The sequence below is a fragment of the Poeciliopsis prolifica genome, unplaced genomic scaffold (genome assembly GCF_027474105.1).
Source record: "Poeciliopsis prolifica strain line A6 unplaced genomic scaffold, Auburn_PproV2 SCAFFOLD051, whole genome shotgun sequence".
Taxonomy (NCBI): Eukaryota; Metazoa; Chordata; class Actinopteri; order Cyprinodontiformes; family Poeciliidae; genus Poeciliopsis; species Poeciliopsis prolifica.
This window is the reverse complement of record NW_026562426.1, coordinates 3,354,897-3,381,699: the sequence shown is the minus strand read 5'-3', so window position 1 is coordinate 3,381,699 and position 26,803 is coordinate 3,354,897. Positions and strand designations below refer to the sequence as shown.

The window sequence follows — 26,803 nt, the reverse complement described above, 5'->3', positions numbered from 1 at the left end:
CAGAAACCGAGGCTCCACGGTTGGATATTTGTTGCCAAAATGCTCCCGGGGAGTTGAACCAGATTGTTTCCCAACACAGTTTTGACTGATGAGCTGACTGAGAGGATTTCACGCTGTTCCAAGCTGCACAAAAGCCCAAACTGTGAGCAAACCCAAAGTGGCTCACAACAATCTTCACATACAAACACAGCTTGCCTCAGAGTAAAACATGCGACAAACGTTTGAGGGTCTTATGAAAGGGAAAGTGATGCCCTCCTAGATGTCCGGCTGATGAAATGAGTTCTCTTCAGGGTTTGGCAGAATAACTTTTTGAGTTGTGATAAACCTGTTCACATAACGTCTGTTTCAGCATAACTAGCAGAAGTTTAGTTTATGACGATAATAGCAAGATGTTATTATCATTAGAATAATGTGGGGAAGTCATGAGAAAAAGCTAAATTTGTCTTTGCTTTAAGGAAGGAAAAAATTGATAAGACTAAACAGAAACTATAATAATCTTGCTAGAATGATGCCCATTTAGCATCACAAGACATCACCATCATAAGAGTGATGTGGGAAAATAATAAGACAAAGGAAACTTAGTCTTTGTTGTAAGGAAGGAAAAATTTAGAAGCCTTCTAACTTGCACTAAAACGGAACTTATTTTAAATCTGTTCGATAGCATAATTTCCATTTTAGCATATCACTGTAGTACATTGATTTCAAGCTGGAAATGTAAAATGTAGAAAGTGTCAAAAAAAAATCCATTGGAGAAAATATTACAGGATATGTTAGGAAAGGAAAATACATCTGTCTTTAAATATTTAAAAAGACTAAATATAACAGCTAAGATAATGATATTGAATACATTTTATTTTCATGGCACATTAATTTATTTATTGCACTACTGATTTATTTCTTTTTTTTTTCCTTTTGACAGTATGACTCTTCCATAGGACTGTGACAACATAGATTCACTTCATACACATCAAGCTGGTGACAAAATCAGACACTGATTTCTGATGAGCCATAAACTTAGAAAAGCCTGTAAACTCCGATTCAGACAGTCTGTATAATAAACTTTTTGATTAAGTGGGACAAAACACAAAAGCAAGATAACTCCGCCGCTGACACGCAGCCCAGAGTTTGTGTTTGCTGTAGTCGTAAAGCTGCTTTGATGCCACAACAAAGGACCCAGCAGGATGGGATATTAACATATTTCTGTTTCCGAGTCAGAGTCAAAATTCACGGTGGAACGCCTCCTGAACAGACTGAGAGCAGCAAAAATAATAATAATAATAAAAAAAAAACACGTCGTCTAAATGTTATTGCATTTAAATTGGGAAACACAACACTGACATCTGTGGCATCACAAATATTGTTTTTCCTTTCAATTTTCCGTTTATTTGATAAACCAACATTTGACCAACGCCAGTCAAACGCTTTCAATTGTGTTAGGCTGTCAGACATAATCTTTCATTCGGTTTTGATGACATTTAAATGTTTTAGGTCTGATTTCATTCCCTGTAAATGAAAACATATGCAGCAGGAACTTTGGCACTGCTTCATTCAGGTCTCTGAAGATAAACATGCAGAATGGCCAACAGCAGCAACTTGGAGAAATTCTCTTCTGAATAGCTAAACCAGCCAAATGATTTTTCAGAGGAATGTTCTGTTCTGTGTGTTCATTGAACTTAGTGAACATTAATTTGTGAAGAGTTGTATTAATTTTCCACCATCATGATTATTTTGATAAAACCTAATGATTTATGACTGTTAGTCAGTAACAATGTGTTTAAATTGCTCATGCAAAGGAGTTGATGGTTCTTTTTTTTTTAGTTATTATCATCACTCTTATTATTCTAATGTTATACCTATATATTTTTCTCATATTATTTTTCTTTTCATCAACTTCTTTTATTGTCATTTTTGTACAACTCTTTGGAGAAGTTTTCAACCTGTTCTTAAAGTGCTATATAAATAAAATTTGACACTGACATTTTTGTATGCGCAGATCCTGCAGAGTACCTAAGAAAACGATTGTTGCTTTTAAATCCATCATTGACACACTCTGCCATGAAGTTTATCAGTATTATATCAGTTTCTTCACAGTATTACATCCCTGAGGAAAAAAATTCAACCGAAAAAAAAAAAAACACTTACAGTAAACAAAACTTACATTACATTTGCCCGCTATAATAATATTGAATATTACACTCAGAAACTAAATGTTCATTTATCAACATATGAAGATTAACTTGGTGTCTGCTAAAACCACTAATCTATTCATTCTAAAAGATGTTTTAAAGAGATTTACTAAGTTGGTGAAAATTCAAGCATGCCAAAGATAATTCTGTATTAATTAGAGACCTGTCCAGGGTGTACCCAGCCTCCAGTTTGATGTTGGAGGTAGGCACCAGCCCCTTGGCCACCCTGCAAGAACTGGAGGGCCTAGTCAATGGATGGATGACTGGACAGACTTTTAGGAGCCAATTATGTAATTATAGCACAGAATCTTCTTGCTGTCCTGCTCCTTTTGGAAACTGTTCCCCCATTGGCTTGGCTCCGTTGCTGACAGACATCCTGCTCCTGACCGTTACCGTGCAGACTTTACTTTCAAAATTACTACACTTTAATAGCAGCTGTACATGGCTTTCTTTAATTTACATCTACAACTTTTCAAACAGCTGGTTGTGTTTCTAGTATATAACGAAAACGGCAATGAAACGGGGAATGAAAGGAGTGACTCCCTCTGGCATTTTGTCAAAGCATGTTTATACCAAAAAAAAAAAAAAAAACGCTTTAAAATTGGTTTAGCCCTTTGAAACCATTACAGACCTTGAGCCATTACAGGCCCTCAACTCTTCAACAATATCAGTCATTTCCTCAACAATGCTTAAAAGCAACACACCATGGTGGCAAAAGACAAGCTTCAAAACATCTACACCGATAACATTTTGTTATTCATGTGTCATGACAAACACACGCCGGCCCTATAGGAGCTCCCTGTGTTTCACATTACACAAATTGATCTGTTGAGATCTCAGGACTAAAACTGGGATTGTAGAGCCAATGCTACATTGTGTACAGCATCAGCAATATTACATAAATGAGATATATAAGCGATACATTACTGTTGAAATTTGCAATAGCACCATCAACGATGATCAACATACATTCCTCGACTCTTTTCTATCTATAACATAACACATTGACCGTATGGTGTCGGTAACTGTACAGATGACCCTCGGAGGATAGAATCTCACTGTGACTCAGCAGCTCTAATGGCAACTCAAGCCTGTAAGCATGGCTCACAAAAGACTCGTGTGGTTCTTGGGATTTTATTTCTTGTCAAGTTGTTTCCTGTTATTAGTGAAGTAATTAGTCACTTTCTCTTCTTCATTTAGTCAGGAAAACGGAGGACTTTAAACCTTTGACATTCTTTTTGTCTTGGAAATTAGAGACTTGAAATTTAATTTTTTCCAAAACTCACCGGTAGATGCCCAAAAATGTAAACAGCTATTTTGCTCTTAATCTGAGCTCATTTTCGTCCCCCTCATCCTGCTGTTTAATGCCACTGTGGGAACACACCATACTCAGCTGAGACCGTATTAACATTAAAGACAACACTATCAAGATCTGTTTGCACTAATTGTATTCTTGTAATTAAATGCAATGTCCATTGGACCAACACAAGTCCATAACATATTTCACAGGAACATGACTATTTCTGTTTAAGTTAGGTTTATGGCTTTAAGGAGTTATGGTTAGTCAATTATTGCAGATTTGTATCTTAAATAAGTCCTAGGTCATTCATCTGAACTCCTAGCTTCTTGTACCAGATGTACTTTAAATATTATTTATATCTGGATAATTTTATTCATGTATGAATGCATAAGTTTTGGCAATCTTTTTGTACTCCAAAAACCTTTCCCCATGTACAGAAGAAAATGTTTGGATTAGCATTTTTTTCCCAGATGTCATCTGAACTAAATGGACAAGCTATGCTTTATACAGCAAACAGTAACTTTTAGCTACTAAAAGTTACTGTTTGCTGTATAAAGTTGAATTCATTTTGTAGATGGATCTGGCCGTTGCTTCAATGAGAATTTCCTCTAATTATATTTGCTGTATTTATTCCAAATGGTCTAAATGAACAAAAGGTGTGAGTTGCGATCTGGTTATGTCTGAATCTGCTGATGATGCTTGTAGCTAAAGGCTGTATGGAACTTGCTGGAACTTCAGATGAGTCTCTGCAGACACGAAGGTCTTTAATGAACGAGTGCAAGGCGCTGCGAATTCGAGGCGGCCCTTTGTTATTTCTCCAAGTCCTTAGAACATTCAAAACACCGGAGCGTTTGAGCAGAAAACCGTCACAAAGGCAGAAACAGCTGACGGAGAGCAACGCCGTTGACAATGCAGGCATGAAGCTGCCAGTCCTTCCAGAGTCGGCCCGGATCACTCCTGATTTTGCTCAGCTCACAGTTGATTGTGGATGTCGAGTGGAGCATATTTCCCCCCAGAACAAATGGATCCTGTCATTAAGTCTTCTGATGAGAGTGGAGGGTTCCTCTGTCACCCTGCGTGCGAGCAAGCGCCACTTCCCTGCTGTTCGCTAATTGTTGCTTACCTTCAGCAAACGTGGCCAGTCAGACCGTAAACGACAGCCTCTCACCAGCATGTAAAGCTGGGCCGTAAATGTGTTTACTGCACCCTGGTTCGTCATTGACCATGGTGTGAAGGATATCCTTATGCTGATGCTCTACCCGCCTCCCTTCTCCGCTCCCCCACCCAAACCCTCCGGTCTTTGTTGTTTGGATATGTGTAGCAATTTTCTGCACCCCAGAATGCCAGACCTCTTCCGGGAAAAATAAGTATCAGAGTTGACTGGTGTAATAAAAAGCAGTCACAGTGGCTGTTCTTTGCTGGACCCTTTGAGGCCTAACAAATGTCGCCGAGATGCGGGCCAGAAATATTTCACACGTGTAAATCTAGCCCTGAAATGTTGTGGAATAAAGTTTCTGAGAATTTGTGTTTCTGATTCACTTCTTTGGAGTTATCAGGACTGCAGACACGAGGCAGAGTGTGTGTAAAACTTAGCTGCCCTGAGTCTCCCTTTTGACTTCAGACTGCTAATTTTGGCTCAGTTGTTTCACCTCTAACTAATTGAATGGCAGCCAATCAAACCAACCAATCAGGAGAGACATTGTTCAGCCATGTGAAGATTCCCACAGGAAATGATCAGCTCTGCTAACCACGTGACATTGTTGCACATGAAGGTCTGAAAACAAAGAGCAAATTGTTTTTGGTTTTTTTCATAAATCAGTTTGATTGCAAATAAATACAGGTACTGTTCCTTTGATTGCTACTTGATTAGGCTTATTTAATTTCTACAAATATGGATGTAAAACAAGACCATAACATTTGCCTTCTTTGGAGCTAAACAAGAAGAGACTAAGCTATTTTTTACAAATCTGGGAGCAAGAAGAGGTTCAACAAACACCTAAGTAATTTCTCAGAACAACTCTAGCTTGTTCTATAACTACATAGTGAATTATGCAGAAGTTTACATTGAAAATGTGTGCAAATATTCCAATAATGTTGAAAAAAATAAAATTTTGAATTTGCAGTGTTTCCATTAAATAAGAATCCAAATCACACATGAATAAGTTTGGTCACGCGATCATTTACTAATATGACACCACGATTCTCCCAACTACTTTCCGTTGTCTTCCTTTTTTTGATAAACAGGTTTTTTCATAAGCCAATTAAATCAAGTAAGTTTGTTGATGCGATGTCACTAAGACATTTCGCACTATCGTCCTACAACTACTTCCTGTCGTCATCTTCTTTGTGGTTTTCTTGAGAGGCAACATCCAGTTGTTGATCACGTGACTTGTGTGATGTGGAAAAAGTATTTATGTTGGAGTTTTCCAAAATAAACCAATTTAAAAAAAAGATGCCTCATCCTAGCAGCAAAACTTTTGATCAAAATTGGACATTTTTTGAAATTGGAGTGTTTCCACTGAGCAAATTTATTTTCAAAATGTCAAACACTGTGATCAAATAGTCAATAGAAAAGCTAGTGTTAGCACGACTGAAGGTGAGAAACCAGAGGTACAATGACTTGTGTTCATGAGGAAACAAGTGGCCTTTTCTGATGCTGAAATGTTTTTATAAACCACAGTTTGTGAAAACATCTAACAAAACATTTGGCAAAATATCCGTTGTTGCGTATAAGCTTCATGCTTCCTCACCTGTGTGACGCTGTCCCTCATGGTGGGCGAGCGCCCTTTGCGGGTTGTGGTTGTAGCCATTGTGGTCGTTGTCTCCATGATGGTGGTGGACATATCAGCCAGTGGGGTGGTGGAGGTGGTATCGGTAGTGAGCACCGAGGGCACGTCGCCCACCAGCCTCAGGTTGCCCTGGGTCTGGACGCTGGGGTCGCCCTCAGCCGCCAGTTTGAACACCTGGAGGCCGTTGTAGTACAGACCCGACATCTGGCCCTGGAAGTGGCGCCCCTTCTCTCCACCACCAACTTTAATGAACGCCTGGCTGTTGAAAATGGTCAGCTGGCGACCTGATGATGCCAGAAAAGCCGGAGCCGTGACAGACAGAGAGAGAGGCGGTAGAGATAAGAAGGAGAGGAGAAGAGAGAGGCCATGAGAAAGCAAGGAGGGGGGGGGGATAAAAGAAAGGATAGAATTCAGCTCATGTTTTAGCTTGAATGTGAAACACAGTAATGCATAGATATTGTGGAACAGAGGAGACCTAGAAACAGGGAGGGGGATTTCCTGGGTAACACTTTAGTGAGATTGGGCCCTGGCTTGTAAGAGTTGATGCCATTACATTTCAGAAAAGGCAGCCCTGAATCTGGCAGTCAAATAGATTGCAGGGGTCATCGCGGATTGACCCTGGCACGGGTGGTTCACAGCAAAACGCATCTGATTTGCCCCCAGATGGAATATATTAGAACAGTACTGGCTCTGTGTCATTGACCTCCAACGCACCTGAGCTGCACAATGATAAAGTACCTCTGCCAGCAGGAAAAATGTCACCTCACCGCCATCCAAAAGAGGGAAAATGAGATCCTCATCGGTAGGAAATGTTTAATTCATCAGGGGCTGTTCTTTGCCGCGGTCATTACCATTTATCTGGATGGATAGATGAATGAAGGGAGGATAGGGGTCAAGCATTTAGCCAGGGCCCAAAACTAATGTGTTCCCGGGATGTGTGGCGAACGGGGAAGGGAGAGGTGGAGCTTCCCCCCCAGATGACGGCAGCAGAGAGTTCACATGTAGGATTTCATTTGGGCATGCAACACAGTTGTGGTTGGTGGGGGGGGGTTCCGTGATGCCACCCGGACCGTCTCCAGTGTCGTTATGAGTCATATGGTTCAGACGGACATGTTTGTAAGGATGTGGGATGGAAATAGGAGTTATGAGGTAATTACTCAAAGGAGAAGGATGAGAGAAGCCAAAGAGCTTTTTTATGGATTAATCAATGGTTGTAAGGAAAGAGGGAGTGTGTCTGTTTATGAAAGGAATATGCCACTAATGTGTGCAGTTCAGAGTGAATTATTGACTCAGGCGATGGGCTGCTGAAATTACAGAGCGATGCGGAGTCTGAATGAATGGAGTTGACGCTGTTATGCAGAAGTATTCATATGCCTTAATCCGTTTTGAACTTTGTCAACATATGCCAATCTTTCTCAATTCTGGTCTTCGGGAATCACTGTCCTGTATCTCTGCTCCAAAACACCTGATTGATGGGAATAGATGACCTCCTCTGCATGACATCAGGTGCTGCAGAAGCCTATCTATCACCCACTTATCAAATCAGAAGGGGAACACCTAAAAGACAAAGGGCAATGGAATCTGAGGACAGATATTGAGAAATACTGATAATATTCTAATTGAGTTTTATGTGATAGACCAACACAAAGTAGAGCACTGTTGTGAAGTGGAAGGAAAACATGGCTTATTTCTATCTTTTTTTTCAATAAAAAGAAATCCAACAAAGTGTGGTATGAATTTGTATTTAACTCCTCTGGGTAAATACTTTGGAGAACCACCTTTTGGCGAATGTTTCTAGAAGCTTTTAACACCCCAAGACAAAAACTCTGTCCCATTCTTGTTGTCATAATAGGTCAAATTCAGTCTGATTGCACAGAAAGCTTCCAATTTTTTTAATCTTTCCAAAGATTTATTTTTGTCATTTCTGGGTCTAAACCGTTTTGGTCCATGTTTAAGGAATAAGATAATCATCCTGCATCACGGTGAACGTCTTCCCTCGTCCCAGTCCTAGTGTTTTCCAGCCTCTAACAGGTTTTTTTCCAACACTGTTTGCTAGTTAGCGCCATCTACCTTTCCATTGGAAAGAAAAATAAATAAATTTCCACAGCATTATTCTGCCACCATTGTGTTTCACTGGGGACAGAATGTGCTCATGCTTTCTACAAAGCCTATATTTTGCAACAGAGGTCATTCGTCATTTTCTGTTTTGTTGGCCAAATGTGTTACTGCTCTCGACTTCAAAATCATTTGAAGGGCCACAAATGGCCCCTGGGTAAACACTGCACTGTATTTCCACTGGGATTGCATCACACACAAGTGGACTCCACTTACCTTTCTGCTGTTCTCTGATGCCAGTTGGGTTTGTTTTTAGAAGGGGCGAATACAAAAGCATGCCACACTTTTTTGTTATTATTCTAATTAAGAAATAATATCCCACTTTACAGGGATGCCCTACTTATGCGATGGATCTACTTAGTGTCGCTCCATCACATAAAACCCCTCTGAGGTTTGTGGTTCTGTGTTAACAAGTTCAAGCCGTAGAGACATTGAAGCTCGTATGTGGACTTATAACGAGTGAACCTGTGGAGTAACCTTTCAATGTTTCTGTTCTCAGCGTAATAATCCAAGTGTATCAGGGCGGTGTTCTAGTCATCAGCATGGAGGAACTGTTTCATTTGTTTTCAATTAAGAGCTCAGAGGGTACTTCATCACTCTAATTATGATTTACTGTACTCTCCTCTATGAGTGCTCTTGGTCTGACATTCACGCAGCACCCAGGTGGGTGGAACTATCAGACAGATAACGCACATCTGTATGTTTATGCGTGGGTGTTATGGCACGTGTGTATGCGTGTGCATGTGTGTGTAAGCTTTCTACCGGCAATCTAGGAAAGAGAAGTCTTTTCCACTGAGACGGGGCCATTACGCATGCCATGCCATTATCACATCATTAGGTCTGTCACAGAGCCACCGGGGTCCCGGTTCTTGTCCCCCAACTCTTTAATGAAGACACTTAATGTCTGGAATATGCACCGCTGACATAATGGTGGTATCTTACTCGATTATCTTGTGTTTGTTGTGGGAGGGATGTTGGGATGACTGGCAGGAGAAGACGAAATGTATGAGCAAAGTGTTGAAAGTGAGGAAAACATGGGAGAAAAAAACACCCAGCTAACTTTAGAGAGGGGAACACACACACGTTACACCTCAAGTTCACACACATACACGACCACAGATCAGCCCAGAGGGTCTCGCTTTTTCAAACAATGAGTTTTCATACTGGAAAACTCGAAAACTTAAGTCTCTTTAATCCTGGATGCTGCAAAACAAAGAGATGAAGTTTCACTTTGAAGTGAAAAATGTGTAAAATCTGCACAATATTAAATATTGTGATATTTAATATCGCATGCCATATGTTTGGTTCAATTCAATTCAGCACCAATTCACAACAAATAGGGGGAAATTCAACAGAACTTTCTAAAAAAAAATCATTTCAGTAAAGTACCTCACACATTTCAATTGATCCTAGTGATCAAACTACATGAAGCTCTGTTAATTATTCCAATTAGTTTGAAAAATTTCTATCTAAACAAACGGAGAAGATTGCATCAAGTCTTGATTGAGTTGCAAGTAGTGACAGCAGACAATCACTTGTTGACTAATCCCTCATACATGCATGCATGTTGCAATAGTGGAGACAAAAAACTTCCTTGTAACAGGAATAAACCTCCAGCAGAACCAGAACCTGGCCCAATCCGGTCCATCTGCCACAACCAACTGAGGTATGAGAAGGCAGAGCAGACAAACTAAAAACAGACAAACTGCTCATGACAGTGAAAAAGGAGGAGGACGATGTTTGGTGATCCATTTAGTTTTACGTCAGACCCCCGAATATTTGGGTTCAGAATTCATGAAAAACTGAAAACTATTTACGGAAAATCAATTCATTCCATTTTTTTGTATTTAGTTTGAAAGACATTTCAAATGCAGCCAATGAAAATGGCCACAATGCTACTTTACACACTATCAACCTAAGCTTTGAAAAGGAGTCAATCCAGATGTCCATTTTTCTATTCGTCTGATTGGCTGCGTCCACAAGAGCACAAATTAGAAAGCTGGTGGATATTAGCTTGCGAGCTAGCGCTGAGACAATTTTCCACTGTCTGCAGTTTACAGATTAAGGCACAAGTGTCAAACTCCGGTTCTGGAGGGCCACTGCACTGCCCCGTTTAGATGTGGCTCTGCTGCTCCACACTTGAATAGAATAATAATTAGGTCATTAAGGCTCCGGAGGACTGATCTACACAAGGAGGAGGTAATTAAGCCATTTTATTCCAGTGTTTTGTCCTTGTGGCATATTTAAAAACTGCAGGACAGTGGCCCTCCAGGACTGGATGTTGACGCCCCTGGATTAAGGTATATTTGGTGTGTGAACTTTTAAAGTAGGCAATTATAATTGTTTAACCAGGGTCTCAAATATGTGTGGATTGTGTGAAAATGCTAACTGACTAGCAGTTACGCTGCCAGCACAGGATTTATTTACTTTTCTAAATTGCTACAAAGTGGACTCTTGCCTGTTCGCACTTCAGTATTCGTATTTTTTTTCTGTGTAATATAGCTCCAAATTATTTGCTGAAACTTCCAGTATTCACAGATTTTTTTTGTGTCAGTTTCAGAGTCTTTATCATTTATTTTAGATAGGCTGTTTATACCCCTAATTGCACTGACTGAACAGATTAAAGTTATGCTGTTAGTGTATTTAAGTGTGTTGTAGCGGTGCATTCAAATTAAATGCACAATGTTTTAAACGATGTTTTAATTCAATTTAGCACTGTTGCTGAATTGATATTAAACCTCAGACATTAGTATCGCTATGGGGAATAAAAAATGTGGATCAGTGTGTTCCTAGTATCTATTCTGGTTAAGATATATTTGCAATTTGAACTATTAAAATAGGCAGTTATAAGCGTTTTTGGTTGGTGGTTGTGGTTCCTAATCTCCAGGTGAACACCGGGCCTCCACCGAACCGACGCCTTTGGTCCTGGCCAGGCCAGACACTGATGATGGCAACAAAAGGTGCCCTCTAGACGAGAATCAGGGAAATCATTGTTTGTTTTCTGGTCAGGATGAGACCTTAACAGGCCCTGATGAAGTTATTGTTTCAGGGCGTGCCAGGTCAAATCAAAAGTGGCGTGTGGCCTTCGAGCCAATTTTGGTGGCAGGGATGAGTGCGCTGCGTTGGAATGGAGGGCCGGGCTGTCTGCATGACAAGCAATCGGCGTTCCTAACATGACAGAGCTGGATGTGACACTGCCGCAGAGAACAGGCCGTGCGCGTGCCAACGTAACGACTTATGAAATATGCCAGCGACGGTTTGTCTTTCTAAGCAGTGTGTGTTTGCTAAGATTTGTATTTACATATGCCTCCTCTATGGGTGTGTGTTTTATAGCTGTGTATTAGGGCTTGCACATTGATGAGCAGTCCATTGGACCTATTCAGCCGCCTCTGTCCTCGGGGCTCTTGAGGTGATAGGCATTTAATGGGCAGCGGCTCACAGACGGACCCGGTCGGGTGGGGTGAGGTTATGGCGCCAGTCAGCCTCTAACTATCCCAGACATTCAGAGCAACACATGGAGTCTTAATTAACTGCAGTGCAGACACAAGGAGGGTCAGGATTTAGCAGCAAGCTAAGATGCTGAACTCAGAAAACAGCTCTTTATATACACTCTGCATACAATATAACTGATAAAAACAGGACCTGTAATTCTTTTGTACACAGCCTCATAAGAAATCATCCTCCTTACACATTCTGACATAACAATCTGAGCCTTCATCCGTCGCTGGAAAGACTCCCAATACAGTCTCTTATTTACTGCAGTAAAAGAGAGACTGTATTGGCTGGTGCAGCTCCCTTTCTGCTGTGGAGAATCATCTAATCTCCATGCTCAGTTCTTAACGTATGAGGCTTAAGAAGAGTCAGTCAGTTGAATTCATAAAATCCATTTATTAATACCAAAATACAGCTGGTCCATTCTGCCATGCTCCCTTTAAGAGCTAACATGCAAAATGGTGACAAGCTACAACTTTTATTAGCCTCTGTCTAAGCTACGCCCCTAACAGGACGTTCCCTGCTGTGTCATTTCTTTTAAGCAGAGCTCTCATTTGCATTTCCTAACATGCAATTTCCTGCAGATTTACCTTGGCAACTACCTAAAAGAGATAGAAGGAAAACACAGAATTTATTTATTATTCCCAACACTGCGCAGAGAAAAAGTGGAAAAAGTTGTGCAGAGATTCGACTAAAGCTAAAGCAAAGTGCTAGATTTGTAAGGCAGGAAAGCAACATCTGAGCCAGCAAACTACCTGGACGTTATTTCAGAATATATTCATGTATATCAGTCTGATTAATTTTTAGAAACAAAATAAAAACAATAACACGGCAGAATAGGTACGGGCGATATGGATTTAAAGCTTTATCAAAATACTTTTTGGCGTTATTGTGATAATAATAAAAGTTGAGATAATTACTATTATTATTCTTTTTAGGGTAACTATATGACTGTGACCGCATTACACAGCAATCACAATCCAGCAAATAGTGCGCTTGAAAAACATACCAAATGTAATACGCTTGTTTTGGATGCCGATGAAATGAAAATGTGTGATTTTTTAAAAAATCCTTTAACTGTAAACACTAAGTGCATTTAATCATTTTCAATTTATCGATGCTTATTGATATAACATCATTCAAGCAACTGTGGAGAAAAACATTAAAACCACCAGACCTGATCATTTGGTCAATTTTGGGAGTTTTAATCATCATTAATTGGAGTTTATTGTCATAATGAGTCAGAATTATTTTGATGATGAGCAATTTACCGCGATAAATGATAAACGATACGATAAATGCCCACCCCTACTGCAGAATCTGGAGTGTAGAGTGATTTTCAGCCACACGTTAAAGTTATACTAACTTTTTTTTCATGATGTTGATTTTAAAAAGTATTAACTATTCTCTGGCAGTGGCCTGCGGCTTCATGCCTTGGAGCAACAATCTGATTCGAATATAGCTACACTTATATTGGTTGAGTTATTATTTGCATTAAAACAAACATTATAAAATGAATAAAGGTAAAGTGTCAAGCCATGTTGTCATTTTGTTAGAACATACTGCAGCTTACTGTAGATTTATATCTGTCCAAGATGGAGCTACTTTAAGAAATTGCCATAAAGTGGAGGCTTTTTCCCCCTTCCTTATTTATACATCTCTTAGAAACAGAGCCGGAGGGGAACGGCCTGCTCGGTTTGCTCTACTGACCCTAAACAGATATTGACTAACATTCTGTATTAAAGCTGCACAAATTTGAATTCTCAATGAAGCATTTTGTCATATGCAAACTAAGCACACGCCCCCAAGCGCTGAATGAGTCATCAGCGTTTTCCAGGAAATGACAAATTCTAAAATGCAGCATGCATACAAAGCGACGTATTTGTCATTGTCAGGTCTTGTTCTGGCGTAGGGGTTTAAGTACACCAAGAAGTTTGAGCTGGAACACTAATCAGCCTCCATGGGGAGAAAGCATTAAACATTTAAGTGTAGTTTAACCTCTTCCGCTGGGTTTTCACGCCGTATTTCCCAAACAGAATACTCCGTGATGCTGTTGGTAGCATGTGCTTTGTTTCTGCTTCAGCAGCCTGGTTAATATATTGTAGAGCAAATTCAGTACCAAAGGAATTTTTTGACTGGTTCTTATTAAAGCACTATTTACCCTCATCTTCTGTTCTGCACGAGTTTAAAAAAATAAAAGATTTTTCTGGAGCTCTCTAGCTCTCCCGCTGGCTTGGTGAGATTACTCGCACTTCACAATTTTCCATCAAAGCTTCCAAGATGACTTTGAGGATATTTTTGAAGCAGAACTTTCACAGTCTGTGGCTCAAAGAGTTAATTATCTTTTCTGTTTTTTTGTTGTTTTTTTTTTTACATTGACGAAAGAGAAACATCTTTAGTTTTTGAGAAAATTTAAACAAGCGCTGCTCTAAGTACCCGCCTAAGGTAATTGTATTTGGGTGCTTTAAATGTAATAATACTTGCTAGTTTGGCTCTAAGGAAATTACATTTCACTCCAGTACATTAATCTAAATGTTACAGTAACTCATTACCGCAGCAGCAGCGGTGCACTTGCATATCAGACCACAGGAATCTTCTGTGGTTTTAATTGTTTCCCTTCTACAGGCCTGAATTTGGAACATTGATACAATTATATCGATTCTGCGATATTTATTGATTTTTCATCCGCGAGTATTGATATGTTAAACCAGTGATCCCCAAGCCACGGGCCGCGGACCGTCACCGGTCTGTGGACCAATTGGTACCGGGCCACGCAAGAAATAATAAAATATTTTTTGTTTGTTGCAAAATACATTTTTTATACAACAAAATGCAGCCACAGTATGCCCAAAAGAAAAACATAAGTGCAATCATTTGCATATTGAGAGTCTGCAGAGGCTGATAGTCTCCCTACTCAGATCCCAGATCAGTGTTGAAACTTTGAGTTTTATGTCAAATCCACATGAATTAAATGACAGAAACTCATTTTCTCACTGCATCTTTGATTCATTTAGCTGTAGACTATTAGACTCTGTATTGTGTAGTTGGTGGTTTTAATCAGTTTTCAGTTAATTAAATTCAAGTCTATGGAACACAAAATGTCCCTAAAATCACTCCGTCCTTCTAAAATCTTTCAGAAAATTGTAAAAGTGCACTGAATCGTATCGTTGGCCAAATACTGTGATATATGTCGTATCGTGATCAGAATATCATATATCACGTTGTGTTGTGAGATTATTGTATCCCTATACAATAATTATAGCGTGTGAACATTTTATTATTATTCTTCACAGAATGTTAAAGGAGGCGCTTTATCATCTCAAGTGAAAGTTAATAAATTCATTTCAACCATTTCATAGGTCACATATAAACCTATAACATTATGACTGATAGACAAAGTGAAAACCTTGATTATCTAGTTTCAGTCCCAGTGGGAAGGATATGTGGCATAGATACTGTAGACGAACGCCTGTTCATGGTTCAGTCCTTGGAATGTGATCCAGAATTGCTTACGGAAAATCTGCCGACTCACAGCTATTTCGTAGAATATTTTTAAAATATTTGAATATTGGGAAGCTGAAGTAGCTTAGCGCAGTGCTACTTGATATGCTATTTGCAACCCAGCCAGTCCAGGACTGCCATTTATTTTTCTTGCCACTATGAGCCAAAGAGTGGAGGAAGGTTTGGAGGAAGACTGTAGAGATTAATCGCTACTAATATCAATGGCAGAAGCTAAGATGCTAGGTTACTTTCCACTGTGGACATTAATGCATATTTAAATATATTTGCGATGTGAGCTAATAAAATAGACAGGTAAGTGTTTTTAGGGGGTTCTCAAGTATTTGCAGACTTTAGCAAATCACGGAGGACAGTGGTCCCTAAATTTACGAATACCAGGGGTCCGCCTTAAATGCATTTAAAGGATTGAAAGTAGAATGCAGACAAACATAAGAATGAGAGGGACCAGACTAGTACAAATTGGGTAAGTTCTGGTCCTGCAGAACCCAGGATGGTTCAAAGGCAGCACAGATAGAGGAACCTTAACATGCTCAAGATCTACCAAGCCTCAGTAATTTATGGGTCCAGCAAAGATTGTTGCTGGAATTACTGAAAAGATTACTAAGACGTGGGTTCAAAAGATGCACTGTGGGAACGTCGACTCCCACCTTGCAGGATAGCACAGGGTTTACATGCATAGGATGAGACTTTGGTCATATTTATGTGAAAACCAAGAATGTAAATGTTCCACTAACTGTGTTATAAATAAATAATCAGTTAGAGATGCTGAATACTTCAATTCAGTTCCGACCATTTTATGCTTGCCTCGTTCTATGGTTCTTCTACTGCTCCCCCTTTTGTGCTTCAGATAGTGAGTAAAAGTTTCATGAATCTCAAGCTGTGCAAAGATTTCACATGAGTTATCAGTTTAGGTATTCAAGATTGCTTTTACAAGACATGTTAAAATGTCCTTGAGACTCATTAAAACACAGAAATAGTTCTTTAGTTTAGCATCAATAGGAAACTGTGATCCAGATGGAAGCTTTGGTATCATTAGTGGCTAACAGTTAGTGCATGGTTCTCACAATGCTAACTGTGATATAACTGTCAGACAATTATATCTTCTCTGGCACTTTCTACTGAGGGTCCAAATGAGTTACGTCATCCTGAATAAAAGTGTTTATTCGGTGATTCTGTCAACACAACAGGCTAAGAACTACTTCCAATTTTCTTTTTCAAAATAAGAGTTCAAACATTGATACAGTAACTTAAAGCAAACACCTATTGCCTTGTTTTCACGGAACAATATTTTATGGTCCGGCGTATTCTGGGGAGTGTTTCCACTGCCTCAATGGTCAAACTGAACCCCACTGACCCTTACCATACACCTCAGTACAGGAACAAGGCTTTAAGTGCACATCTAGGGCTTACAATAAGATATTAGACCTCACCAGAAGTCACTTGGTGACCACAGAAGATATCAGACTTCACTCTACAAATTTCACACAAAAAGTAAAATAGCGTTCTCAGACCCTCAGAGGTCTTGTGGAATCGGTTTCAGTGGGTCAGGGTTGTTTTTAGCCTGGCCGTTGCCTTTCTGCGCAATTCCACTGAATTCTCATCTCCTTTCAGTAGCCTGACTAGAATTTCCCCCACTTACTTGGATTCCTCTAGTAGAATTTCTACTGGGCCAATCGATGACCAGAAGGAGAAGTTGTAATCAATGACGCACCTGTGCTGTCTTAGAATTGTGGTCTGCCTGCGGATGAAGTGAACTAAGTCGTTCAGTCTGTGTTAGCCACGCCTACAATTATTGGATCAACATTAATCGCCATCTTGTTCGGGTCAGCGCTTCTCTTTTTGCAATGGAGGATGGTTGTTTACAGTGCAGACAATTTCAATTTAGCTTCATAGCGTTGAACTGGCGCAAAACATATGGACAAATGTGTAAAATTTAAAACCTCAAAAGAGTCCAACAAGGAATCGTTTCTCAATAACTGAGGGTCCAGACCCTCTGGACAAAGCAAAGCATGGAAAAAGGGGTTTCATTAGCCTGGTTTTTATCAGGATAGGTTGTTTCCGCAACAAAGGGTGAATTATTTAACAGACTTAAAATATTAGGAGTGACATATAGCATGAGCTACTCTTATTTTAAATGGTGAGAAAACACTGAAAACGGTAAGTCAAGCTGCTTCAGTCTGAAGCCAGAAAACATGAAAATAGTAAACCGAGTGATAAAGAAAAAAATCTGCTGGCTTATCGGGGGCAAATGATTCTGTTTGTTTTCTGTCACATTTTAACCCGCTCCATGAGACATTCTGAGCTGCAACTGCTGCTCCTGTCTCCGCTGTCAAGCAGGTCTCTTGACCAAAAAGCCTGTATATTCCTTCTGCCTAAACAGGGCATGTGGGCAAAAGAGACAGGTACTGCTCGAGGCGCTATCATCCGCAATCACCGCCGACTGGTGGAGCAGCTTGGGATGAGGGTGAACTTAGAGGCTGGGAAGCGCCATGGAGAAACGAGCAGCATTCCAACTTTGATTTCCTCGCTGAGTCATTGCAGTAATGACCCCTGCATGTCACAGCAGATTGTACAGCTGGAGGAGAGGGGGTATTTTTACATTTTTAATGGACAGTGGAATGCGGCATGCAGTGCCCCTTCTCCATGCTAGGCAAGTAATCAATTTGAAGGCAGACAAGAACTCCCCCCCTACTGTACATCTCACACAAGCCTGCCATTTTCCCTCCCGATTCTCCTCTGAAAAGAGGACTTACATAATAATATCAAAGGTTTAAATTAAATCACCCATATTAAAAGGCTATTAAATGCAATTTCCTTTTGTCGTCTGCTGGCGAACGGCTCCACGGTTACCAAGCTTGGCGCTCGAGATGGAAAGATGACATGGGGAGAAGAGGACTGGAGCACAGCAGAGAAAAGGGGGACATGAGATATGTGATGGAGGACTGGGGAGTGACAGACAATGAATGAGGGTGTAGAGGATAGAATGTCATCAAGACAAACTGCCGGAGGGAGGGCTGATGAGTTTGATAAGAAGAACTAGAGAAACGGTGCAGTTGGAGACATGCTAAATGTATAAAACAGGAAGGAAGACACCGAAGAACTAAGTCACCTTTACCTTCCATACTTTATTTTTAAATGCAGCCACCTAATGACAGAGTTAATTTTGTGATAATAATCTTTCCATGACCTTGTTGTGGGGCCAAAGACTCCTGCAGTCTGCATTGTGGGAGTCGTACTATTTGACCGTAGGAGGTGTTTCCATTTAAGGAAGCATATACACCTAATACAAATAAGAGGTATTGATACAATGTTCAATGCGTTTAAAGCAAGGCTTGTGTGAAAAACAATTATTTCAGTAAACATCGAGCAGATTATGAATCAGATGTTTTACTTCAATGAAAGATATGATTTTAAGTGACATCATTTGACTTAATGTCGATGTGCTGATGTGTTGCAGATTTGTATTGACACTTCTGACATTTGTATGTTTTACTGTATTTTAAACATGCCAGAAAAGATGTTTTGTACAGTAAATGACAGCTGCTGCTGTTATTGGTACAGCTTCTGAAGACAACAGTGACGACAATAATGATTCTGATGATGGCAATGGTGAGGGCTTCGACGAACAGGACTCTGGTAAAAACTGCAGGAAATTGGAGTACTGTACTTTTGAGTTCAATTTTCTGTGTATGAGTATGTCCGCGGTTACCAAGCTTGGCGCTCGAGATGGAAAGATGACATGGGGAGAAGAGGCTTCTCCTCATGTGATGGTCTAGTGACCTGTCCAGTGCTTCCCCTGGCACTTGGCCAAAAAACATTAGCTAAAGGGCTTGTTTACCCTTGTTAAGATTCCCCTAGAGTTCATAAATCGAAGCAATGAGAAAGAAAGAGACTGGGCAAAAAGGCATCCATGGGTCATAACAACTGCAGGCAGAAGGGTGAGAAGGTCTGAGATGAACTTAAGACAGGCTGTCTATGCTTCTGACTGTAACGACGAATGGGCAGAAATTGCTACACAGGGATGTAAAAGACTCCAGTAACTACAAATTCTGGATGACTGCCAGAGTGAGTGGCACGGCATGGAGGAAAGTTGAAGAAATGTCCTTGAACCTTTGTCCCTACTACCATTGTTTTAATTGGGGAGTACCTAACAATAACACAATCTCTGTTGTTGAATTCCCCACAGCCGTACCTGAAGTTCATATGAACCACCAGTTTTGCTAGTCTGTGTTGTGTTTTGCAGTTGCCACGGTTGATACATTCCTGCCTTGCTGTGATTTTTTTTTTTTTTTTTTTACATCAGGTTGGGTGGAATCTAAATGCACAGAAGTCGCTGAAAGGTTCCATGTTTGCTGGACCCCGGGGGAGTACTGTTTGGCTGAGAACATAGCTGCTAATGAGTGCGCCTTTACCACCATCATGCAGTTTGGCCTTTTGAAAATCAATAAAAAGGTGGGCTAAGGATAAAGAGGCAAGACCGAGGGCATCTGGTCCATCTACATCCAAATGCACGTTAAAGTCTACAAGGTGCAGAGTTTGCAGACAGCAGGGAGCTTGATGCTCGCTGGGTTATCTCCCCAGAAACAAAACGTTGCTGCAATAGCAGGAGTAAAATCACATTCCTAGCAGCAGATTTGCATTGATGCGCCATCCTCTCTGGCCGTTTTCTTTCTTAACAGAGAGAAATGGCTTGTCTCAGATGAGCTGCGGTCGGTAATTACCAGCTAAGCCGAGCCAAGCCAGAGAGTGGGCCGGGATTGGGCCACGCTTGGGTTGCTAATGCACAGATTGCCTGTCGGAGGCTACGAAATAATGGCTGCATGTCTGCAACAACCCCGCAGAATGTACTGTAGGAGCAGAGGAGAAAAGGGAAGCGCCTGCTGCTGCTAACCTAGGGGAGGTGATTACTAAATGGAAGTAAAGGGAGGCAGGGGGCCGGGGGGGCTTTAAAGGGTGAGGTAACGGATGATCTAAGTGCGCATGAGGGAAGGTGAAAGGGACTGCAGCTGAAGAGAGCGACATCTCTCACTGTTGTCATTACCTCTCTCTCATCCACCTTCAGCTCCTGTTATCTCACAGAGAGAAGGACCATCAAGTGGTTGGGAAGGCACTTCAACCTGAAATGTTTTTCTCTTTGCCAAGTTGCAGGGTGGGAGGGATGGCCCAGAATTCACCTCTGTCAACAACCCACTTGTTTGTGACGTGCCGAGCAGAAAATTGAACTGTTTGTATGTGGGGTCTATATGGATTTTTTGCTCAAAAATCCTTCATGTGCCTGCCGAATTCTCTTTTTTTTCTTTCTTCTTCTTCTTGTAGCAGAATCAACACAAAGAGCTTCCCTAAGACAATAAGGGCGGTGTGAGTCAAAGAAGAGCCGAGCACAATGGGGGTGGGGTTGGGGGTGGGGGTGGGATTCGGAAAACGTCGAATATGAAGTGTTTTCAAGTTATCTGTGCAGCACAAGGCTCTCTTTGGGAATTAAGTTTTCTCTCTTTTTTTCAGTTCCTCTCTAGCAGGGCTGGTTCGTGTTGAATACTAAGAATTAATTGCGCTTGACAATAGAGATGTGAGGCACATAGTAACAACACTGTGCGGTAAATGCTTTAGGAGTCAGTCTGATGCCCAGCGGTCCTTAAAGGCAACAATCGCTCTGAGATATTCTGCGGGAATATGTGCAGGACTCTTGGGGGAGTGAACTGGATTTAATCAGACTCGGTTCCTTATCTGTATGTTGATCTGAAACATGGAGTACTGTAGAGGGAGACGCAGAAAGAGATAGTGCAGTGGTTAGCTGGGGACAAGCTTTCTCTCCTAACTGTGACTGTGCTTTTTCTGGGGAGCTGTGGGGTGCAGGGTGGCATTTCATGGCAGGAGACCGTGAAATGACAGAAGATTCCCTTCTTTCTTTCATGCTTACTTGCTGCCACTTCTCCACTTGTGAGCAAGCATGTACGAATTCATTTAGTTTCCCCCCAATTTCTCTCGAATGGTGCAATAATAGTGCTGAGGGATCAAATGAGAATACAAGATAATAACTCGGCGGGAGCCAGAGAGCATCACCGGGGTTCGCCGAAGAGAAAAGAAGGCCTCAATCGGATCGGCTCGGTTGTGACCAGATGGGCCAGAATCTCTGAAATGAAGTGGGGATGATCATGAATAGCCAATCTGGATGGATGCCTGGCCTGGAGATTTGATTTGGGCTCTGGCCCCGCACCAAGGGGGAGGACTTGATCGCTTTTGATTAAGGGATGGGGGAAGCTAATACACGGCCATTAAATTCCCAACATTAAATCTGGTTCTTCTGCCTAATTTCAGAGGCCATGGAGACCCAACTCCTCCCTCAGTCTCGTAGTTCATCACAGAAACTGATTGGTGACCCATGCAGGGATCACGTCTTCACAGCAACATAATGTGCAGTTAATCCTCTTTCGGCAGGTTCAATGTTCTATGAAAAATGGTGCCAAAAGGCTTCTTTTGTTTGTTTGTAGTTCTATTTGGATATTAGCTCATAAAACAGTAGGAGCTTTGACAAAAGAGACTGCTTGTTGTGCTTTTGGATGAAGGATGTCCTTCAAAGTCAAAGCAAAAAAAGGAATTACCTGAAAGATCGGAGGAAGGAAGGGAGGTGGACGTAGAGAAAACTGCTAATGACGGCTCCATCGCCGGGTAAAGAGGTTGCATCTCAGTAAGTTTTGCCTCAGATAGAGCTGTTAAAAACTTTTGGGACTTGGGGTTTTTTCCCCTCCATTGCTTTCCTGTAATTGCTGCTGTTTTGAATTTAGTCTGCGGGCACGGAGTGGGCAGGAGATGCTCTCTCTGATCTGCCTCACACACAGTATGGGAGATTGGATAAGGGCTTCAGAATGAGATCCAGGGAGACAGCACAGCTCTCCTCTAGGACTGTGGGCTCCAATGACTTCCATTAAATCACGGTGTGACCAAAATACTGATTTGTCAGGGCAAAAAGTGAGCGATTAGCTCTTTTACTTTGCTGCTGTCGACACAGGAGTGGAATGCTACACCTCCTTTAACAATGGAAGTGGCGGTGGAATATATTTTAAAGAATTAATGAAGCACCACAGTGTTAAATCACAGTTTATTTTTCTAGGGATTGCAAAACGTGCAATATGTAAACCTCTGTTTTGTTGCTGTAATAATCCTTTAAGTATCTTTTTACTTTTTACAGAGATGCATACCACTGAAAGTATGACTATATTGGCTACTAAAGCTCAGTGTGTGTGTGTGTGTGTGTGTGTGTGTGTGTGTGTGTGGGTGTGTGTGTGTGTGTGCTGGTCAATTGGTCGGAATCTCAAACACTCACTTTTTCCTTTTTTACCATTAACAAACACAGTATTCCTATGAACGCAGGCCACAGCAACAGGACTGTTTGGTCTGTAAATGGCCACCATAAAAAGATGACTCAAACCTAGCTGTACTCAGAGTCAGTGAGGCATACAGCAATTAAGTCAGAGGAACCAAAAAAGAAGTAAAAATGTCAAAGGAAATTGTGTTTTCTAGATGTCAAGGAATGACTGCAGCTTATTCAGCCTGCTAGAGCGAGGCTTAATGCAGACGTTCTGAACATATTGCAATATAGTTGGACACTGTGATTATTTTAAGCCAAGAAAAAGATTTGGAAATGTTGGAAAATCTCTACTTTCAAGGAAAGACTGTTTATTTTCAAGGAAAGACTGTTTATTTTCTTGGACAGTGATGTCCAAACTTCTTGAGTTGTTTTTCAAAATGGTAAAGCAGAAAGAACTCGTAGGCCACAAACATTAGCTTGGTTTTCTAATTGAAAATATGAAACTTATTTCATGTGATTTTTTCCCCCCTCTTATGTCATCAAACAATAAACAAAAGAAACAAGGTTTTATTTATTTTAAATACATTTCTAGTTTGGCTTTGGAGTAAAACATGCTGAATTTTTGTTGTCCTATTCAGAATGAAATGAGGATTAAAGCGAAAAACAAAAGGGTCACTAGATGATTAGAAGGTGTTGTTATAGTACAGTACAATCTGGGACTAAAATAAACTTCAGACTCTCTTACTGTAGCTGTTATACACAGAGACTGTCACTAACTGTACTAATTACTCCAATAAGATGCTGAAGACAGTTTGCAAATGTTAGTCTAATCAAATTGTCTTTGTAGTGACGCAGTGTTGTCTATGATCAGCCGCAGAACTTCCCCCACAAACAACACACAGCTTTATGCTTTATGCTCTATGCATGGGGAAGATCTGATGATGAATAGCAGTCACTAAATCACCTGACGTCAAAAACAGACAGCGGTGAGCACACGTCTGCTAATGCATTAATGACGGTGCTAATATTCCCCTTAGCGTACTTAACTTCCCCTAGATTAATTTTTCCAGATAAATTCTGGAAAATTTATCTGGAATACGGAAACACAGAAGGATGTTCTCTAAGCTTTCAGTTGAATAAGGTTCAACATCTGTGTTGAAGTTTTAGTTATCGACTGTCAAGATTTGCACAAGCAGAAAAAAAAAAGTTTATATTTGTGCTCTTATTTGGAAGAACACGGGTGTCTCTTGTCACCCCCGGTAACAAGAAACAAACAGGAACAAATAGACGCACTGTAGAAAATGAGATATATCTGCATAAATACTTGCAGTGGAATATGAACGTTATATTGTCAACATTAAATTGGTGCTCAAATTTGAATTGAAGTTAGTGCTTAGCTTCCGCTAAATACCATGTTGATGTAGTGCTTTAGCGTTAGCGGAAGTGTTTATGATTTGTACTTTAGAGTTTCACCAATAAAATAAATCATTATGCTTATAAAAGAGAAGGCCAACATATTATGTACACCATAAATTGCAAGCACAGCGAATCAAACTACAAGACAAAATAGATAGAAAGATAGATAGATAGATAGATAGATAGATAGATAGATAGATAGATAGATAGATAGATAGATAGATACATTATAGACTAAAAATCCAAAATTTCAAGTAGTCATAATAAAGCAGAGAGGAAGCTAGCCAAACAGACAATAATAGAATAAAACAGGTTACAACACATAAAATGATCTCAGACTCAATCTTTTCACTGTGTTATGAATCAAATTTAGCCTCATTCAAGTGTAAGGGAACAAATCCATGTTGATTTCTGGCTGTAATCTGTAAAACTCTGCAGATTGCTGTGGAGGAGACCCACAGGGCTGATCGTTTGTCACACTCGCATTCAGAACCCCGCAAAATTAAAGATCAGTCATTCACAGCCTGGACCATCTACCAGTCTAAATGATCCAGGCTTTTAACAACAAAGACAAGTCTCATTCAAATGAAGCCAGTCAACCCACTCAACAACTGGAATCCACAGCAAACATGTCCCTTTCCTTCGTGGTGAAAACAATAAATGTTAAAGGGACCTTCATGTTTTTTTTTCTTAAACACACTATTGTATTTTTCCAGAGCAGATGAGGTCAATTTGAGGTTCAACCGTTACGTTTTAACCCTCTGAGTTTTGCTTGAACAAACAGGAGAGGACAATTTGAAGACGTCCTCACATAGAGATTTGTTGTCGTTTTAGCAGGAGTTAGAACAGGGTTAGCATCTGTTTAGTTTTCGTTGATCGCAACGACCTGTCCAAGTTCTTCCAAATATCAACGTCCAGGTTCAGTTAAAAATACATTTATAACAAGGTTAGAACTGAGGACTCCATGAATTTGCTACCAGCTCAATAAGGCTGGAAAGGTTTGCCAATTTCCTTAGAGTCTGTAAAGACGGAGCATCCTGAGAGGAATCCTCAGTGGTTAGTGTGGGTGGAGTTTGATTTGCTGTTGGTGGTTAGATTCTGCTTTGAGGTTTATAGCTTGAAGTTCTAAGTGGATACAGAAAGAAACGAAATCAAACAACTTTAACCCTTTGAGATCAAAAATGTCCACTAGTTCCCTTCAACATTAGCTAGACTTGTTCGAAAGCAACTCTTTGTCTTCATCGCATGGCGTGTGTAGGACACCTCCGTGTTGACTCCATCTATAATGGCAATTAATATTTCAAATATTCTTGAATATTCACTTTATCAAAATTGAAACTCATGAGCCGATGGGAATGTTTACAACTAATAACTCCTATTACTTTCATCTATTGACAGATTTCAAAGTGGAGAAGAAAGAGAATAATAGATTCACTCTTAAGCTCTTCTCTTTAGACTTTCGTGGCATACGGATAATTTTATAAAGTTTCTAAATCATTTTTTATTGATTCGCTTTTTCATTCAGCTTTAATCTCCCCAATCCTTTCTAATTTCTGTTCTAACTATTCCCAGCCATCGTGCATTCGCTGCGGCGCCACAGGAGAGCAAAGAAGTCAGTTTATGGGAGCTGAATATGAATACAAGGATTGTTTTGTTTTCATCAAATAAATATGCAGGCAGTTCATTTATCTTGTTTGTTTCTTGCAAAAAAAAATAAAAATAATAATAAAAAACCCCTCATTTTTCTCTCTGAGACAGAGTTTTATCTTCTAAATTCATCCTTCTGTGTTTTCGGATAGCGTTTCAAAAAGAACCCCCTAAAGCTAACTGTCTTTACGCTTAGGCTGCGATCATCTCAATGCATCTCCAATGGAAAAAAATGAAGAAACAGTGCATATATATTTATTTACTCCTGTAGGCATTTTTGTTTTGTTTTTTTACTGGCTTATTCTTGTTTTGAAGAATCAACCACCTTCAGCAGCACAAACACACGGCACGAGACAAAGAACAGGAAGGTTGGGACATTCGGTACTCAAAGGGTTAAAGAATAATGAGTTTAATGGGACCGCATTAAGAACTCAGGGCGCTGTCAGGTACAACACCGGCAGGGACAAAGAAGGCGCCCGCGTGGCGCACCGAGTGTAGACTTTCATACAAAAACGGTCCCTTTAACTTTTAGTGACTTTCATTGGAGGGGGGTGGTGGGTTGTGCTTGGGGTGGAGGGGGAGTGGGGTGAGGGTTAGAGGGTGGGTGGTGGGGGGGGGTTCTGGTCTCGGAAAAGTCCAGTGCAAATCAAACTTTTTGTTGTTTTACATCCAGCCAACATTCAGCAAACAAAAGACACAGGAAGGAAGCTGTTTACATGTGGTCAGATTATTAAGGGTTATGTTGGGTTATTTGGAGATTAAAGCTCTGAAGAGATGCAGCCCCAACTTAGGGTGCCTTGGATAAAGACCCCTGAAACATGGCCTCGTTAGAAACTACGGAGATATCTCTCTTTAAAAGCCAACCAAGGTGAAACTAAATCTGGCAGAACATGCTTCAATTCCAGGTGAGCTTCTCAACAGTGTAAAATCTGGTCACTGCTACACTTGGAGTTCTACAATGATGGGAATCTACAGTTTAGTTCAGGAGCCAATCACATTTGCCCCTGCTGCATGGCACTGCACCTCCTCCAGA

The 26,803-nt window shown here is 40.5% G+C and overlaps 1 protein-coding gene across 8 annotated transcripts in view; it reads right to left on the bottom strand.

Annotated features, from left to right (window-relative positions):
• The window catches only part of nrxn2b (neurexin 2b), a 686,688-nt gene that overhangs the window by 19,514 nt on the left and 640,371 nt on the right, over window positions 1-26,803 (bottom strand). For all 8 annotated transcript variants that reach the window (XM_055058558.1, XM_055058564.1, XM_055058563.1 and 5 more), the window contains one exon: window positions 6,237-6,559. In XM_055058558.1, coding sequence (XP_054914533.1) covers window positions 6,237-6,559 — 323 coding nt within the window. The remainder of the gene's footprint in view (window positions 1-6,236; window positions 6,560-26,803) is intronic.